This window comes from Gossypium raimondii, chromosome 3, assembly GCF_025698545.1.
Source record: "Gossypium raimondii isolate GPD5lz chromosome 3, ASM2569854v1, whole genome shotgun sequence".
Lineage (NCBI taxonomy): Eukaryota > Viridiplantae > Streptophyta > Magnoliopsida > Malvales > Malvaceae > Gossypium > Gossypium raimondii.
Window position 1 is genome coordinate 43,427,113 of NC_068567.1, and position 17,972 is coordinate 43,445,084.

The following is a 17,972-nucleotide window of genomic DNA, read 5'->3' on the forward strand; positions in this document are numbered from 1 at the left end:
CCAACCAACTCAAAATCCCACTACCACCGAACTACTATCAACAGTCGACGCCAAAAATAACACCCATGCTCACATGAGGATTCGAACACAAGACCTCCAACTAGCTAACTCTTTACCACTCAAACTAGCAGGCTCATTCTAATATGAGTTTACAAACCATACAACATAAGCCCACCCAATAGGGATAAAGCTTAGATAAAAAATAATAGAATTCACCAAAAGTAGGACTTGAACCTAAGACCTCAAACACTCACCCAGAACACTTAACCACAGAAGCAGATACTCATTTATGTTAGGATTTATAGTAATAGAAATAAATTATTTAGGGCGCTACAACTCTACCCCCTAAAAGAAATTTCGGCCTCGAAATTTACCTAATCATAACAGATGAGGATACTGTTGACTCATCATGTTCTCAGATTCCCACGTAGCTTCCTCAGTGCCATGATTCCACTACAGAACCTTTACCAACGGTATGAATTTTCTCCTCAGAACTTTAACATCTCGATCCAAAATCTGAATTGGTTCCTCCTCAAATGTCAAGTCTGATTTAACCTCGATCTCCTTAACAGAGACAATGTGAGAAAGATCAGACCAATACCGCCTCAACATCGAGACGTGAAACACATCATGGATACGGTTTAACTCTAGAGGTAGCTCTAACTGATAAGCAACTAGTCTCAAAAGTTTTGGAATTTGATACGGCCCAATGAACCTAGGGCTTAACTTGCCCTTATAACCGAACCGTAAAAATTTCTTCCACGGAGATACCTTAAGGAATACAAAATTGCCCACAGAGTACTCGATATCCCTCCTTTTAAGATCCGCATAAGACTTCTGTCTATCAGAAGCTGCCTTCAGATGATCTCAAACCAATCTGACTTTATCTTCAGTATCAAAAATGAATTTAGGACCCAAAACCTGCTTTTCACCCAACTCAGTCCAACACAGTAGAGTAGGACACTTACGACCATACAGAACCTCGTAAAGTGCCATCCGGATGCTATACCAAAAATTGTTATTGTAAGCAAACTCAACTAACGACAGAAAATCCTTCCAACTGCCCCGGAAATCAAACACAGCTTCGAAGCATATCCTCCAACATCTGAATCACCCTCTCTGATTGACCATCGGTCTAAGGATGGAACACAGTACTAAAGTCCAATCTTGAACCCAAAGCTTCATAAAGTTTCTTCTAGAACCGAGAGGTGAAGCGATGATCCCTATCAGAGATTATTGAAACTGGAACCCCGTGCAGTCTTACAATCTCAGAAATGTAGAGCTTCGCTAACTTTTGCACTAAGTATTCCGTCTGAACCGGAATAAAATGGGCGGATTTGGTCAATCGATCCACTATGACCCATACAGAATCCTTCTTAGTGGGTGTTAAAGGCAACCCACTAACGAAGTCCATCACTACACGCTCCCATTTCCATAAGGGAATTTTAGCGGGTTGGAGCAAACCCAAAGACAACTAATGCTCAACCTTAACTTGCTGGCTCGTCAAACAACAAGAAACGAAATTAGTTACCTCATGTTTCAAACCTGGCCACCAGTACAATTTATGAAGATCCTAATACATCTTAGTACCATTGGGATGCATAGCACAAGGGCTACTATGCGCTTCCCTCATAATTGACTGTCTCAGATTAGAATTTTTCGGTACACAAACCCGTCCTCGAAAGCACAGAACTCCACCCTTATTCAGTCCTAAATCAGAAGTACTGTCACTCTCAACCTGACGAAACTGAAGAAACAAAGACTTATCCCCTAACTACTTTCCTCGAATTTGTTTAATCCAAGTCAGCTTAACTTGCAACTCGGCTAATAGATCTCCATCATCAAACAAACTGAGACGAGCAAACATCGCCCTCAAATCAAATATCGCTCTATGACTGAGAGCATCGACCACCACTTTTGCCTTACCAAGATGATACTCTATCGTACAATCATAATCTTTAAGCAGCTCATTCCATCTACGCTGCCTAAGACTCAACTCTTTCTGAGTAAGGAGGTATTTGAGGCTCTTGTGATCGGTGTAGATGATACACCTCTCACCATACAGATAGTGCCTCAAGATCTTTAAATCAAACACCATGACAGCTAACTCAAGATCGTTCGTCAGATAATTCCCCTTGTGTCACTTAAGCTGACAGAACAATAAGCCACAACCTTACTATCTTGCATCAGTATACATCCCAAACTGACGTGCGACGCATCACTGTAAACCATTAACTCTTTACCAGATTTAGGTTGTATTAAAACAGGAGCCTGAGCCAGAACAGACTTGTGCTTCTTGAATCTCAATTGTTGCGTATCGGTCTAGACAAAAGGAACATTCTTGGGTAAAAGCTTAGTCAGGGGAGCTGCAATCAGTGAGAACCCCTCAACAAACCTTCGATAATAATCTGCAAGGCCTAAAAAATTACGAATCTCAAAAACGTTCTTATGCTATTTCCAATCAAGCATAGCCTCAATCTTTCTAGGGTAAACTCAAATTCCCTCAGCAGAAACCACGTACCCCAGAGATATTACCTCTCGCAACCAGAATTTATACTTACTCAACTTAGCGTAGAGCTGTTTCTCTCGAAGTATCTGAAGCACTACTCTAAGATGCTCATCATACTCATCCTCAATCTGAGAGTACACTAGAATATCTTTGATGAAGACCATGACAAACTGATCCAAATACGGCTGAAAAACTAGGTTCATCAGATCCATGAATGCAGCCGGAGCATTCATCAAACAAAAAGGCATAATTAAGAACTCGTAGTGCCCATAACGAGTCCTATAAGTTGTCTTATGAACATCAACTTCCTTAACTCTAAGCTGATGATTCCCAGAACAGAAATCTATTTTTGAGAATATCGAAGCCCTACAAAACTGATCAAATAGATCATTGATCTTCAGAAGTGGGTACTTATTCTTTACAGTCAACTTATTCAACTGTCGGTAATCGATGCACATACTCATGGTACCATTCTTTTTCTTCAAAAAAAATCGGTGCCCCCCACGGAGAGACACTAGGATGGATGAAACCATGATCCAAAACCTCTTGAAGTTGAGCCTTAAGCTTTGTAAGCTCCTTCGGCGCCATACTATAAGGAGCGATAGACATAGGAGCTGAACCCAGTAGAAGCTCAATGTCAAACTCAACTTTCCAATTTGGAGGTAAACCCGATAACTCATCAGAAAATACATCCAAAAATTCTCTCACTATTCTGATATCCTCGTTAGAAGAGCCCCTAGAAACTGAAACACTGACATAGGCCAAATATGCCTCACACCTTTTCAAATTAGTTTTTAAGCCACTAGAGCATAGATCACATTAGATAAGTAATATCGACACTCACCGATCACAACCACTTCCGTATCATCCTCGGTCTTCAGAATGACCCTCTTAGTCATGTAGTCCAAACTAACTTGGTGCTCTACTAACCAATCCATACCAAGAATCAAGTCAAACTCGTCAAACGGTAGCTCCATCAAATTTGCCAGAAACACAACCATTTGTTCTTCCAGCGGTACATTCCTATATAGTCTATTTACCCGAACATATTATCCCAACGAACTCAGCATAGAGATCTCACCAGAAGTACACTCAACAAAAATCCCCAAGTTTTCAAAAATTGAACTAGCTACATAAGAGTGTGTAGAACCTATGTCTATCAAAGAAGTATATGGGGCATCAAAAATAAAAAAACGTATCCCTAATCACATCAGGGGTGTCTCTATCCTCTCGAAGTCGAGTAGCATAAACTAGTCCAGGCTACCTTACCTCAGTCTGATTAGCACCTCTGCCCAGTTCTCTTTGTCCTCAGCCTATACCATTACCAACCTTAACCATACCATGACCCCTAGGTGGCTGCTGAACTACCCTCTGAGGTTAAACAAAACCCGGTCCTGTAGCTTGCATCTAATCAGCATGATATGGACAATCTCTAATCTGATGCACTAGTGACCCACATCGCAGACAAGCCCCTAACCTCCTCCAACACTCACGTGGATGGCGCCTACCACAATCACTACAAGGCTGAACTCCAGCAGGAACAATAGGGACTCCCACTCTAGTAGGCCCATCAGGTCTGGCCCATTTCTTAGGCCTCTGAACAGAACTAAAAGACTCCAAATCCCTCTTATTCTTTCCTTTCTCTCGGTCTCTATTTTGGCACTCCACTCGCTCAACCTCCTCGACGATATTCGCCTTATCCACCAAAACGAAAAACTCTCGCTCCCTTTGCGGAGCTATTAATACCCTTAGACTGTCCCTCAAACCCTCCTCAAAACGGACACACTTCTCATACTCAGATGCCACCATACCTCGAGCATAGTGACTCATTCTCAAAGAGTCTAACTACAGTATTTTTTAAGTTCAGAATTACTTACAAGATCAACGCTGGAGACTCAATGTACCGCATACGTACTTAAAAAGAAATAATTTTTTGTTTACAAACCAGTTCTTTTTCAAACCTAATTTTGGAACCCAAAATTCATAGCTTGAGTTTTGCAAGCTGGCTCTGATACTATTAAATGTAATACGCCAAACTTGGCCTAGACGTTATGGCTGAATTTGGGAGTGTTACGAAGAAGGGTTTTGAAACTATTTTTATTTTGACAGAAACCTTAAAAAGTTACTTGTTATAAAGTGTCCAAATTTTACAAAACATAATCATTTACTTGTTTATTATCAAAACCGTTGTGGGTTTATTCATTCAGCAAAATATAGTTTGCATCGAAAATCATAAAAGTCATTATATTTTAGAAACCCAATTTGTGTTTCCGGAAAAACCTTTGTTTGCATAAAACTTTCGTTTTTGTTAATCATTTCAACAAACAATGCAGGGTAGAAAACAATCAAAACCAAAACCAACAATTAAAACCATACAATACAAAGAGTCTCAAAAATTACAAACTCTCAGATAAATCAAAAATCTTAAAAATACTGAAAACTCAAAGGCAGTTTTAACTAGTGGTCACCGTTAAGCCTCCGTCGTACTGACCCGCCTATGTCTGAGGGTTACCTGAACAGAACAGACAATCATATGTGAGTTTTCATAAATTCAGTGTGTAACCCAATAGAGATCGACATGCAAATGTACATAGTATTCCTATATGTAGAGTAGATACAAATACAGATTTAAGTCCTTAGCAGATACAGATTTCAGAATCAGATAATCCAAACAGATATACAAAATCCTACCCCTATCTTCTACACACCATCTCCGTTTATCCCATCACACCATGTGGGGTTAAAAACACACACCCATCCTTACATACTATATAGTGTCGAAACGACACATAACAGATAATATGCAGTCAAGCTACTAGAATATAGGCAAAAGGTCACTGTACATATCACTTCCTCCGCATATACAAATCTCACTCCAAACACAGATACAGAATATAGATACAGAAATAACAGATTTAACATGCTTAACATGCTCGTGTATAGATAACATACATACTTAAATAGTACAGTTAGACATACATATCAGTTTCCTACTTAGATTAGACTATTAGAATATCAGATCACATGAAAAAAGGGTTTGATTAGCCCTTACCAACCCTACGATAGGCCCACAGTCAATCAAAATGACCTATACGACCCTAGGAAAAATTTTAAAATTTTTTCCCCACAAAGGCACGCCCGTGTGGCCTACACGCCCAACCGAGCCTAACCCATGTAGCTCACATGGCCACACATTCACCAGTAAAAAGCTGGGTCTCACACACGACCATACCTTTGACAGTCACACGACCACACCCTCGACAGTCACACGACTACACCCTTGATAGTTACACAGTCAGCCACACGCCCGTGTGACATCGATAATCCTAATTTTTAGCTTTACCAAAACTCATTTTCTCATATTTTAGGTACACACTTAGTTCGATTTTGATGCGAAACCACTGCTGAAACCACCAGAACCTAAAAAATAGCATTTCAACGATTGATTAACAGAACATTTGTAAAATCCACAATGAAAAATTGAATGGCACAAATAAACTTATCGCCGATAAAAACTATTACTCTCACGATTTAGGCCGTTGGAGCACTAACCACATGTTCTCTGCCTATTCTTGCACCAAACGTTCTTAAAGAATTACTTTTATCCTACTTTACCCCATTATTAAAATTCCAAAATAAATAATAATCCCAAATAGTTTATAGAAACCAAAACCTACAGTCAAACGAAACCTCACTTACCAGAATCACACGATGAACACCGAAATTTTGAAATACAATAATACAACAATAGATTATAGATAGAATTGTAGGAAAATGAAGAGGAAGAAGAATGTGGAAAGAGAAAACTAATGTCAGACTTTTCAGAAGAGAAAATAAAATAAATTAAAATAGGATTTAAACAAAATCCCACTACATCCACTAACAACCTAACCAACTCAGAATCCCACTACCACCGAACTGTTATCAACAACCGATGCCAAAAATAACACCCACACTCACGCGAGGATTCGAACACAAGACCTCCAGCAAGCTAACTCCTTACCACTCAAACCAGTAGGCTCTTTTTGATATGAGTTTACAAACAATACAACATAAGCCCACCCAACGGGGATAAGGCTTAGATAACAAATAACAGAATTCACCAAAAGTGAGACTTGAACCCAAGACCTCAAACACACACCCAGAACACTTAACCACAAAAGCAGATACTCATTTATGTCAGGATTTACAGTAACAGAAATAAATTATTTAGGGAGCTACAGTTATAGTACAACTTGTTAGGATGGATGTTTTGATTGTATCAAAATATACAACTCACGATGTTGGGACAATGATGATCTCAATTTAGAGGATCATATACATAGTTATTACTATGAGTAATATTGTGACTATTACATAATAATCCAAGAAACATACTCATAGTGGGGCAGCCCAGTATGTTGTCCTTTAACACATACTCATGTATTGATTTTGACATTCTTATGTCAATGACAATTCTTTGTCATCAATCAATTATACATTAGTCTCAATGCATTATTATTGTCCAATCCCACGATAATACTTGACTAAGGACCTTTTTAAGACTAATCATATTTTCTTAGGACTTTATTTCAATTTAGTTTATTTATATACGCAGAAAGGGAAACTGAAATAATAATGACAATGCCTTATATTAATAAACAAGGTAAAACAAGTATGTGATTACAATAATCTCATGATTAAAACAAGTATGTGATTACAATAATCTCATGATTGGCCTTTGGGCATACTCTAACAATCTCCCAATAGCACTAAGACCAATCAGTCATATATCTAATACCGAGTGACTTAGCGTGACGATCATACTTCTACTGTGTTAGAGGCTTTGTCAGTGGATCAACGATGTTTTCATCTGTTGGTACTCTACATATTTTCTCATCTCCTCGATCAATGATTTCTTGAATAAGATGAAAGCGCCTAAGTATATGTTTGGATCGCTAGTGAGATCTGGGTTCCTTTACTTATGTAATAGCTATGATTGGATCGACAAAACCTTCAGGTTGTGTTATGTACACATGCTCTTCTAGTTTCCCATTAAGGAAATTTGTTTTAACGCCCATCTTCTAGATTTCATAATCATGAAATGCAGCTATTGCATGTAAGATCCAGATGGATTTAAACATAGTAATAGGAGAAAATGTTTCATCATAGTTAATACCATGAACTTAGCGAAAATACCATGAACTTAGCGAAAACCTTTAGTGACTAACTGCCCTTTGTATGTTTGTACATTACCATCCATGTCAGTTTTCTTTTCGAAAACCCACTTGTATCCTATGAGTTTAACCCCTTCAGGTGGGTTAACCAAGATCCATACTTGGTTTTCTGACATAGAATCCATCTCAGAACTGATGGCATCAATCCATTTCTCAGAATATGGGCTCGCCTTTATAAGTCTTAGGCTCATCTTGATCCATAAGTAAAATATCACCATGTGTTGTAATGAGAAATTCATATATCTTAGGTACATGGAATTCTTTTAAAGATCTTTGCAGTAGTTGTGTTTCCAAAACAGTTGATTATTTTGCAACAACTTGTGGAACCTGTTGTTGCTCAATTTATTGTTCAGTGATTTGTTGTTGTTTTTAAATTTATTCGATTATTATTCTTTTACCACTTCTTTTTCTAGAGAGAAACTCTCTTTAAAGGAAAACTCTTGTCTGAGCAACAAACACTTTATTCTCGGTAGGATTAAAGATATAATATCCTTTAGTTTCCTTAAGATATCCATAAAGATGCACTTTTGAGATTTGGGTTCGATCTTAGTAGATGTCTGGCATTTAACATAAGCTTCACAACCTTAAGATTTCATGAAAGACATACTAGGGCACTTCCCAGTTCACATCTCATATGAGGTCTTTTGAACCGATTTAGAAGGAATACAATTTAGTGTGAAAGTAGTTGTTTCAAGTGCATGTCCCCAAAAGGAAATAGGAAGATCAATATGACTCATCATTAATCGAACCATGTCTAACAGTGTTCGATTTCTCCTTTCAGAAACTCCATTCCATTATGGAGTACTAGGAGGTGTAAGTTGTGAGATAATCTCACATTCATTCAAAAACTCATCAAACTCTAAGCTTAAGTATTCTCCTCATTAAACCGATCTAAGTGCATTAATACTTTTACCTAGTTGGTTTTGTATTTCATTTTTAAATTCCATGAAATTTTCAAGGGCTTCAGATTTAGGACGCATAAGATAAATATACCCATATCGAAGTCATCAGTGAAAGTAATGAAGTATTGAAAACCTCCTCTGACTTGTACGTTCATTGGTCCACATACATCATTATGTATTAAAGCCAATAAATCACTATCTCACTCACTTTTAATATTAAAATGAGTTTTAGTCATTTTACCTAACAAGCAAGAGTCACATATATCCAATTGTTCGAAAATAAAAGAATCTGGAATCCCATATTTGTAGAGCTTTGATATGTGCTTCCCACTTATATGTCCCGAATGATAATGCCAAAGATAAGTTTGATTAGAGTAATTTATTTTTGATCTTTTAGTATTTATGTTATAAATGGGTCTATCTTGATCTAAAATATAGAGGTCATTTACTAATTGTGTCGAACCATAGAAAACATTATTGAGATAAAATGAACAATAATTATTGTTAATAATTATCTCAAAACCAATTTTGTCTAAATAAGAAATTGAAATAATATTTCTAGTCAAACTGGGCACAAAATAACAATCCTCCAAAATTAAATCAAATCCACTAGGCAATGATAATATATGTGTTCCTATAGCTAATGCAACAACTCTTGCTCTAATCCCAACTCGTAGGTCCACATCTCCTTTAGCTAGATTCCTACTCCTTTACAGTCCCTGTACAGAGGTACATATATGAGAACCACATTTAGTATCTAATACACAAGAAGTATATGTTGATAAATTAATATCAATAACATAAATACCTGAAGCGAACGCTCAGTCTTCCTTTGCCTTCTTGATCTCTTCAAGATAGGCAGGGCAGTTCCTCTTCTAGTGTTCGATCTTAACACAATGGAAACATTTTCCTTCCTTTGCAATTCCACTTTTAGGTTTCAATGCAGCTTTTTCTTTGTTGGGCTTGGCTTTGACATTGTCCTTAGGCTTTGCCTTAGACTTAGCATTTCCTTAGGCTTTGCCTTAGACTTAACAATTCATAACATGTTGAAAAACTGTGGAAAAGTCTTATTAATCTCATTCATGTTGAAATTAAGGACAATTTGGCTAAAACTATCCAAAAACAATTGCAGGATGACATCGATGGCCAACTCCACACCTAGAGGGAATCCTAGTTTTTCAAGGCTTTCAATATAGCCTATCATCTTGAGAACGTGAGTTCCCACAGGAGTTCCTTCCACCATTTTACATTGAAATAGAGATTTAAAGGTCTCATACCTCTCTTAATGTGCCTGCCCCTCATATAATTCCTTGAGGTGTTGGATCATATCATAGGCAACCATATCCTCATGATTCTTTTGAAACTCAGGAGTCATGATGGAAAGCATTTGACATCTTATGTCTAACATGTCATCTTATAAACATCCTTTTCAACTATAAAGGCATTAGTTGTTGGTTCAAAAGGAACGAGTTCTTCAATAACATTTAATTTATGTTCTTGTTTGAGGATAATCCTCAAGTTACGGAACTAGTCAAGGAAGTTCAAGCCATTCAACTTATCATTCTCAAGGACCAATCACAATGATAAAGACCTTGTGTTGTTTGCCATAACTAATCTATAATAATAAAATATGCTCATGATTACATTTACCAAGTTTATTATAATTATTAAAAGGACTTTATTAAATGATGCTCCCACTATTCTATTCAAAATTAATAGCCCTATATTTTAATTTCGAAAAGACTTTCTCTAAAGTTTTCTAGTGGGTAAGGATTCATATTTCACCTCTTCTTAAGTCACCTTTGGCTTTACTCTCAAGATTATGGTTATTTAGGTAAGCAACACTTGCTAATTACATCACATGTAACTCTTCTATTTTGTTCCAATCATCTCATTATTTATCCAAATCTCTTGCCTCTAGGTATCTAATCCTATTCGAGTAACCTAGTTAATATATTAACTAATATCATAACCGGTGAATATCACTTTCTTATTCTTCACATTAGACCAAGATAAATACATGTACTTTGCTTTAACATAACCCACATTATATCGATCGTGGCTTTAACGAGGGTAAATATTGGAAGGCAATCTTAACTTAACATATTAGTGAGGGGTTTTTAAATTAAATTAATCTCACCATTAATGGTAAACAATTGTCCATTTAATCCTTTAATTGATCTTATCAATATCTTATAACATGCATGCTAACATATAATCAATTGTATCATATATAAGAAAAATATAAAATAATAAATAAACACAATGGTTTTAGTCCATAAAACTAAGGTGGTTCCTCCCAAGCCAATGGGAAAATCGTAGGGAATCCTAAAGGTTTATGCAGCTTCTCAAGCTTCTTTTCCACTTTAGGTAGCCCAACATTCTTTTCCTCTAGTTCGTATCAACTCATACAATTTGCAATTATAGAAACTCATTTTACATATGAGAGAGTAAGATGAGAAGAGAAGTACAAAAGAAATATAGAAAGGCATGACAGCAGGCCATGTTTATAAATTACAACCTTTGCAAATAATAAATTAAATGGGTTATCGGGCTATAACCATGCATTTCCAAACACCATGCATATCAAACATAGTATACAACATTTATCTAATACAATCGCATCAACCAATAAATTTAATCCTGAATCCATATCGTACAAGTGGCTCTGATACCACTATTGAGATCACCGGTATGACCCATGGCGTGGTAAAAAAATTATTCTAGTGATCCACATCCAATGATCCATGTATAAGGAATGAATCGGGTCGAAATAGGGTTGAAAATATACATTCTTTACTGAAAACCCAAATCTCATTCAATGTCGATTCCAAGCCCTATCGAAAACGTCCCGACCTCAACGTAGTCCACCCTGTAAAAAATGAACAACCACTTTCTCTTCAACTTTTTAGAGAAATTTAAAAGTGGTTGCTAGACCTTTTAAATTATTATATTAAATTACTCCCTATTAATTTCTTCTAAAAACTAAAAGAATTTAAAAAATAATATAACATAAAATTAGAAATAATAATTGAGAATAATATATTAAAAAATGAAAATGATATAGTCAAAAAATAGAAATTAAAGCAATTAAAGAAAATAATATGTCAAATTAAATTATTATAAGAAATAATTTTTATTTTAATTAAAATATTTAAAGAAAATTTCATTTATAAACAATTTTATTTTCTAAAAAATCAATTTTTAAAAATCGGTTTCCAATTTAAGAGAAATGATTTTAAATATAAAATAAATATTTATATTTATTCTTAAATTAAATGAAATATTATATACGGATTAAAACGTGAAACCCAACAATTATATTAATATTATAATAAATGAAGTCTCAAAAATATTAAAATGGTGGTTTGTAATAATTTTATAATATTACAGCTATTTTACTAACCTAACCTAAAATTTCTTTATATTTATAAAAATGACCCAAGTTCAAAAACAATCACCAAAATGACCTAAAATGAACAGTAGATTTGGGTTTTGGGAACCCCATGGTCGGTACTACATAGTGTTTTGGCCCCATGATTGCCTGATGATTTTGTCAGGCTTTAAATTGTTGATTATTTTGACTTTGGGAACCCAATGGTCGGCTTCAGGGTATTTTTTTTAAATCGTATCATACTGGTATACAAAAATACCAGTATTTTTAAAAAAATATTTGTGTTGGCTAGCAGATAGCTGGCACCAGGTACTTTTTTCGTGCCCCAATGCAAATTTTTTTATTGGTACACTGATGGCGACACTAGATAAATTTAAAAAAAAAAACTTTTTTGGGTGTTGGCCATGTAATGGCCAGCACCAAAGATGTAAGAAAAAAAAAATTTGGTGCTGGCCAGTAGATGGCCGGCATCAAGTACTTTTTTCGTGTCCCAAGGTAATTTTTTTTACTTTGGGACACTGATGGCCGGCACCAGTGTATATTTTTAAAAAAATTGTTGTTGACTAGTAGATGGCTAACACCAAATTTATCAGATATAAGTAGGTGTTTTATCTTCCATTTGAGTTTTTCTTTGCTTTTTCTTTGCTTTATTAGTTGAAAAGCGAGATTAAAAATATTAGTTTTTTTCTTTGTTGAGAAGGAAGCAAAAATTTTTAAGATGAGTTCCCAAATTTTGTTTGTTTATGTTCATTTCGATGGAGAAATAATAAATACAACTGAAGAAGGCTGTGTATTTCAAAGTCAGAAAAAAATAGGAATGAGATTCAACAAGCGTGTTTTGCTGGCGAATTTAAAATGAAAAATCAGTACAAAGATAGCAACCCGTTGCAAAAAGCAAATGTTTAGACTGTTTTACAAATTTTCGGTTTCAACTGATACGCTCAAGTTCTCAAAAATTGAGCTTGAAGATGATGATGATCTAGTGATAATGATAGCAATTTATTGCCCCCCTAAAATAAAAAATCCCAGCTCGGTTGAGTTGTTCGCGGAGATAGATGAATCGGATCCCATTCAAGTTGTAATTCCAGCAAACCAGCGCTCTGGAATTGATTTTGATCTTAACGTCTCCTGGAAAGATCAGTCGAGTTTTGGATAGTCAATGCCAACTCCCGAGAATCCAAACACCGGTGGATGTTCGTATAACATCCGAAACTCGTGTACTCCTCTAAAGATCCATCCAGAGGTGTTGGCCACCATAAAAGATAGTCATGAAGGTTCCGACTGTGATCCCAATGATGATTTTAGTGTCCCCGATTTGGATGACATCCCTGAAGACATAGACAAGGAAGGGTCAGTGGAGTGTGAAAATGCAAATCCCCATTCGACCTGGAACACGAGCCCTGGTATAGTTATAAGAAATAATTCAGAGTCTTTCATGACCGACGTGGATCTTGATGTGGCTCTTGCACATGAGTTCCCGGAATATACAAACATTGTGTCGGTTCACCTACTTGATGATGAATTCAATGATGAAGAGTTGTTCGTAGGACAACAATTCGATAACAAAAAAGATTGTGTACATGTTATAAAACAACTTAGCTTAAAGTTAGGTGTGGATTATAAAGTAACGAAGTCGACGCAGTCTTTGTACGTAGGAGAATGTTGGAAAGCCTCAAGTGGTTGTAAATGGTGTGTTTGAGCCGTGTTAATGCAACGGACACAGATGTGGATGATAAGGAAACTAAAAGGTCCACACACATGCACATCTGCTCATATGTCGCAAGACCATAGAAAGTTAGATGTAAAAACTATATGCAACTACATCATCCCTTTGGTGAAAGAGTCGCCCACCATTCAGGTGTCGGTCCTTATTGCGGACATGCAAGCTCAATTCAAGTATAAAGTGTCATACCGAAAGGCATGGTGGGCAAAGAAAACGGTGATGCGAGAGTCACATAGTGACTGGGATGCATCATACAACGAGTTTTAAGGGTGGATAGCCGGGATGCGAGAGTATGTGCTCGGGACAGTGACTGATTTGCAAACACTACCGTATAAAGGATTAGATGAGTAGACACAATTGGGGAAACGAGTTTTTCACCAATTTTTTAGACGTTCGAGCCATGTGTTAAAGCCTTCCCTCACTGTAAGCCGATGGTGCGGGTGGACGGGATATGGTTGTACGAAAAATACACGCAAATACTCTTGATTGTTGTTGCACAAGATGGAAACCGAAATGTACTTCCGATCGCTTTCGCCATCGTGGAGCGTGAGTGCTTCAAGTCTTGGGAATTTTTTCTTAAAAATCTGCAGAGGCACGTCGTCAGAGAAGACAACATTTTCCTTATATCAGATAGATCGAAAGGATTACTTGCTACGATAAGGCGATCAGGGGTTCCATGTAGGTCTGTTTATTGCATCCGGCACATCGCGACAAACTTCCACAGAGATTATAAAAATAAATATTGGAAAAAAGAACTCGTGAACATGGGTAAAAAAAATTTTTTGTGTTTATTTCAAAAATTACTTTTCAAAATTTTGGTTGTTTTTAAAATACTGGTTTCAAATTAAATATGCAGCTCATGAGTTAGAACCGCGAAGATTTGGGCAGAGGTTCGCGAGACTTGAATCTCAGATGTCATCTTTACTAACAGATCTTCGGACATGGTTGGGTAGCATGGAGAACTGGCAATGGACTTAAAGTTACAATGAGGGGTTTCGGTATGGGCAGATGACGACCAACTTGGTAGAGGTGGTCAACTCTGTATTGAGGCGAACACGTTATCTGTCGATTTCTGCTGCTTTCTCAGCAACATTCTATAGGTTGGCCACATTGATGCCTAGGATGGGGTTGAGACAAGCTAAACAGATCAAGGCTGGGCACGTGTACATTGAGGCCGTCCGAAAAGCCATGGCGGTAAATAGTTGAAGGGCACAAACAATGAACGCAGAATTATATTCATGCGATTTGGAGACTTTCCAAGTTCAAGAGTACATCAGCCATTGTTCGAGTCTTCCACCTAGGTCGTACATAATTGATTTGTGAAACAAGCGATGCGAGTATGGGATATTTCAGACTCTCCAATGTCGGTGTTCGCATGTTCATGCAGCGTGTGTGAGGGCAAACTTAAATGTTGAACAATTCACAGACGAGATTTACACATTGCAACGCACATTGTGTATATGGGCGAACGAATTTCCTGTAATGCCCGATGTCTCAAACTAGAAAGTTCCACCCCCTGCTTTCAAGAAGGTGTCTGACTGTAGTCTCCGTAGACATCCTAAAGGCCGACCACAATTGACGAGAATTCAAAATGACATGGATGTCAGAGAGACGGGCGAACCCAAACTGTGCACTGTGTGTCGAACATCTGGACACAACCGATCAACTTGCCCACATCGTGTTTATGTTTTTGGTCAATCGTCTCGTAATGCCAGACTCGAAGATGACGAATGATATATTATTAGGCGCATGTTCTTGTAAAAACATTGTAAAAATATGAAAAATTAGATAAATGATATACTTTATTCAAATTATACACTTTATTAAATATAATACAATATAGATACATATTTACTTTAAAACACATTAAAATGAAATAAATAACGATGAGAGAAATTTTAATATGAAAAAAAATGTAAATTAAAATAGAAAAAAAGATAATTTAAATGACAAGAGAAAAAATTAAATTTAAGTGAAATGAGAAAAAAATTAAAATGGAAAGAAATATAATTTAAATGAAATGAGGAAGAAATTAAATTTAAATTTAAATGAAAAAAATAATTTAAATGAAATGAGAAAAAAATAAATTTAAATAGAAAAAATGGAAATTCAAATTAAATGGAATTGAAATAGAAATGAAATGAAAAAAAGGTGAAATGACATGTTAGGCAAGCCTGGGAAATGGGGTGTCATTGGCTGGCACTAGCAGGCCTACTCTTAGGATTTGACCCAACATTTCAAGCGTAAAAAAAAATCCTCAAAAAGAATGAAATGAGAAATATTTTTTATTTTAAATGAAATTTAAAATTTTTTAATGGAATAATATTTAAATTGACAAAAAATTTAAATTAAAAATAAAAAATTTTAAATGACCTTGATATTGAGACTACTACTAATTAATATGAAAAATATGAAATGAATTGAAAAAAATTTGAACTGAGAAAAGATAAATTGAAATGAGAGTACTTGTGAATAATATGAAAAAAATTGTATATTAGGAAAAATAAATTTAAATGAAAAAATTAATGAAATGAAATGTTAAATGAAATATGAATATGAAATGAAATGTAATTTGTAATGAATATGAAATGAAATGAGGTGTTAAATGAATATAAAATGAAATGATGATTATGAAATGGAGTGATGTTTAAATGAAAATAAATTATAAATTTAAATGAAATCAAAACTGAAATGAAAATAAAAATTTTGAAATGAGAAATAATTAAATTTAAATGGAAAATAATTAATTTAAATGAAATTATAAATGGAAAATTAATTTAAATGGAGAAAAATTCATTTAAATGTAGATGTAAATGAAATGAAATGAAAATATAAATGAAATGAAATGCAAAGGAAATACAAATGAAATGAAAAAAAAAAGGTGAAATGACATGTTAGGCAGGCCTGCGCTAGGCCTGGAAAATGGGGTGTCATTGGTCGGCACCAACAGGCCTACTCCTTAGTATTTGATTTAATATTTCAAGCCTTAAAAACTAAAAAAAAACCCAAAAAAATTGAAATGAGAAATTTTTTTAATTTAAGTGAAATTTAAATTTTGTAATGGAATTATATTTAATTTGAAAAAATTTAAATAAAATATGATAAATTTTAAATAATCTTGATATTGAGACTACTTCTAATTAATATGAAAAATATGAAATGAATTGAAAAAAATTGAATTGAAAAAGATAACTTGAGATGAGACTAGTTGTGATTAATATGAAAAAAATGTATATTAGGAAAAAGTAATAAATTTAAATGAAAAAATTAATGAAATCAAATATTAAATGAAATATGAATAAGAAATGAAATGTAATTTGTAATGAATATGAAATGAAATGAAATAAAAGTTTAAATGAAAATAAATTATAAATGAAAATGAAAAGAAGAACTGAAATGAAAAAAAAAATTGAAATGGTAAATAAATAAATTTAAATGGAAGATCTAAATTTAAATGATATTAAATGTAAATGAAATGAAACTTAATTTAAAATGGAAATGAAAAAAAAAAGTTGAAATGATAGAGCCTGTGCCTGTGTCAACCTGCGTCATTGACTAAGGCCAATTTGGCCTTCTAATGGTGGGCAATAGGATGGCCAATTTAACACAAATTTTTTTCTTTTTTCCAATTTTGCCCCACCATGGTCCCCCACTATAAATGGGCTACTTCAACCCAACATCCCCAACCATCGCTGATAACTGTCACTCACCGTTGACCGTTAGTATCCTCCGTCGATTGACAACCACCGATCACCTCCAAACACCTCCGACAACTGTCGTTCACCGTCAACTACCGCCGACTACCGTCGATCCATTGATCCTAATCCTATTATTATTTTAAATGACAACAACCACATTGCAGCCTATGTGCATAAGGTAAACGAGAAGAAAAATGTCTCATTTAATTTTAAATTCTTTTTTAAACGAGAAATATAACATTCTATATTTACTATAAACACAGGATCTGTACCGAATTTTGATACCTCGGTTGCATGATCCCTGTTATTTTCCCGATCGAAGAGTTTTACCGTATTTAAATGTCGCGGGTTTTGGGGTAACCACGTACATTCAGATATCTAAGCTACGGGCCAATTTAATATCGGCCTTAGTTGAAAGATGGCGCCCGGAGACACATACGTCCCACCTCCCATGTAGTCCAACTAGAGCTATCTATAAACGGTGAAAAAGTGACCAGGCTTGGAAAAGTTCCCGATCCGTGGGGCACTTG

At 35.4% G+C, this 17,972-nt stretch overlaps 1 protein-coding gene across 1 annotated transcript; it reads right to left on the minus strand.

The window, feature by feature from the left end:
- Positions 1 to 453: 453 nt before the first annotated feature.
- Positions 454 to 3,510, minus strand: LOC105795892 (uncharacterized). The gene is made up of 9 exons (XM_012625545.1): positions 3,354 to 3,510; positions 3,053 to 3,252; positions 2,536 to 2,946; positions 2,155 to 2,322; positions 1,814 to 2,002; positions 1,591 to 1,738; positions 1,203 to 1,353; positions 922 to 1,060; positions 454 to 855 (listed from the first exon to the last, which is right to left on the minus strand). Exons 1-9 carry the CDS (start codon positions 3,508 to 3,510, stop codon positions 454 to 456), a joined length of 1,965 nt encoding a protein of 654 aa, XP_012480999.1.
- Between the last annotated feature and the right edge of the window lie 14,462 nt (positions 3,511 to 17,972).

Bases quoted from the DNA above. Each gene is read 5' to 3' on its own strand.
- LOC105795892 (XM_012625545.1), bottom strand. From the start codon at position 3,510: ATGGTTGTGTTTCTGGCAAATTTGATGGAGCTACCGTTTGACGAGTTT. The intron at 1,739-1,813 runs GTTAAGCTGACT...CAGTTTCGTCAG, and splicing joins ATCTATTAGCCGAGTTGCAA to GTTGAGAGTGACAGTACTTC. The intron at 1,061-1,202 runs GTTCTAGAAGAA...TTTCCGGGGCAG, and splicing joins GATCATCGCTTCACCTCTCG to TTGGAAGGATTTTCTGTCGT.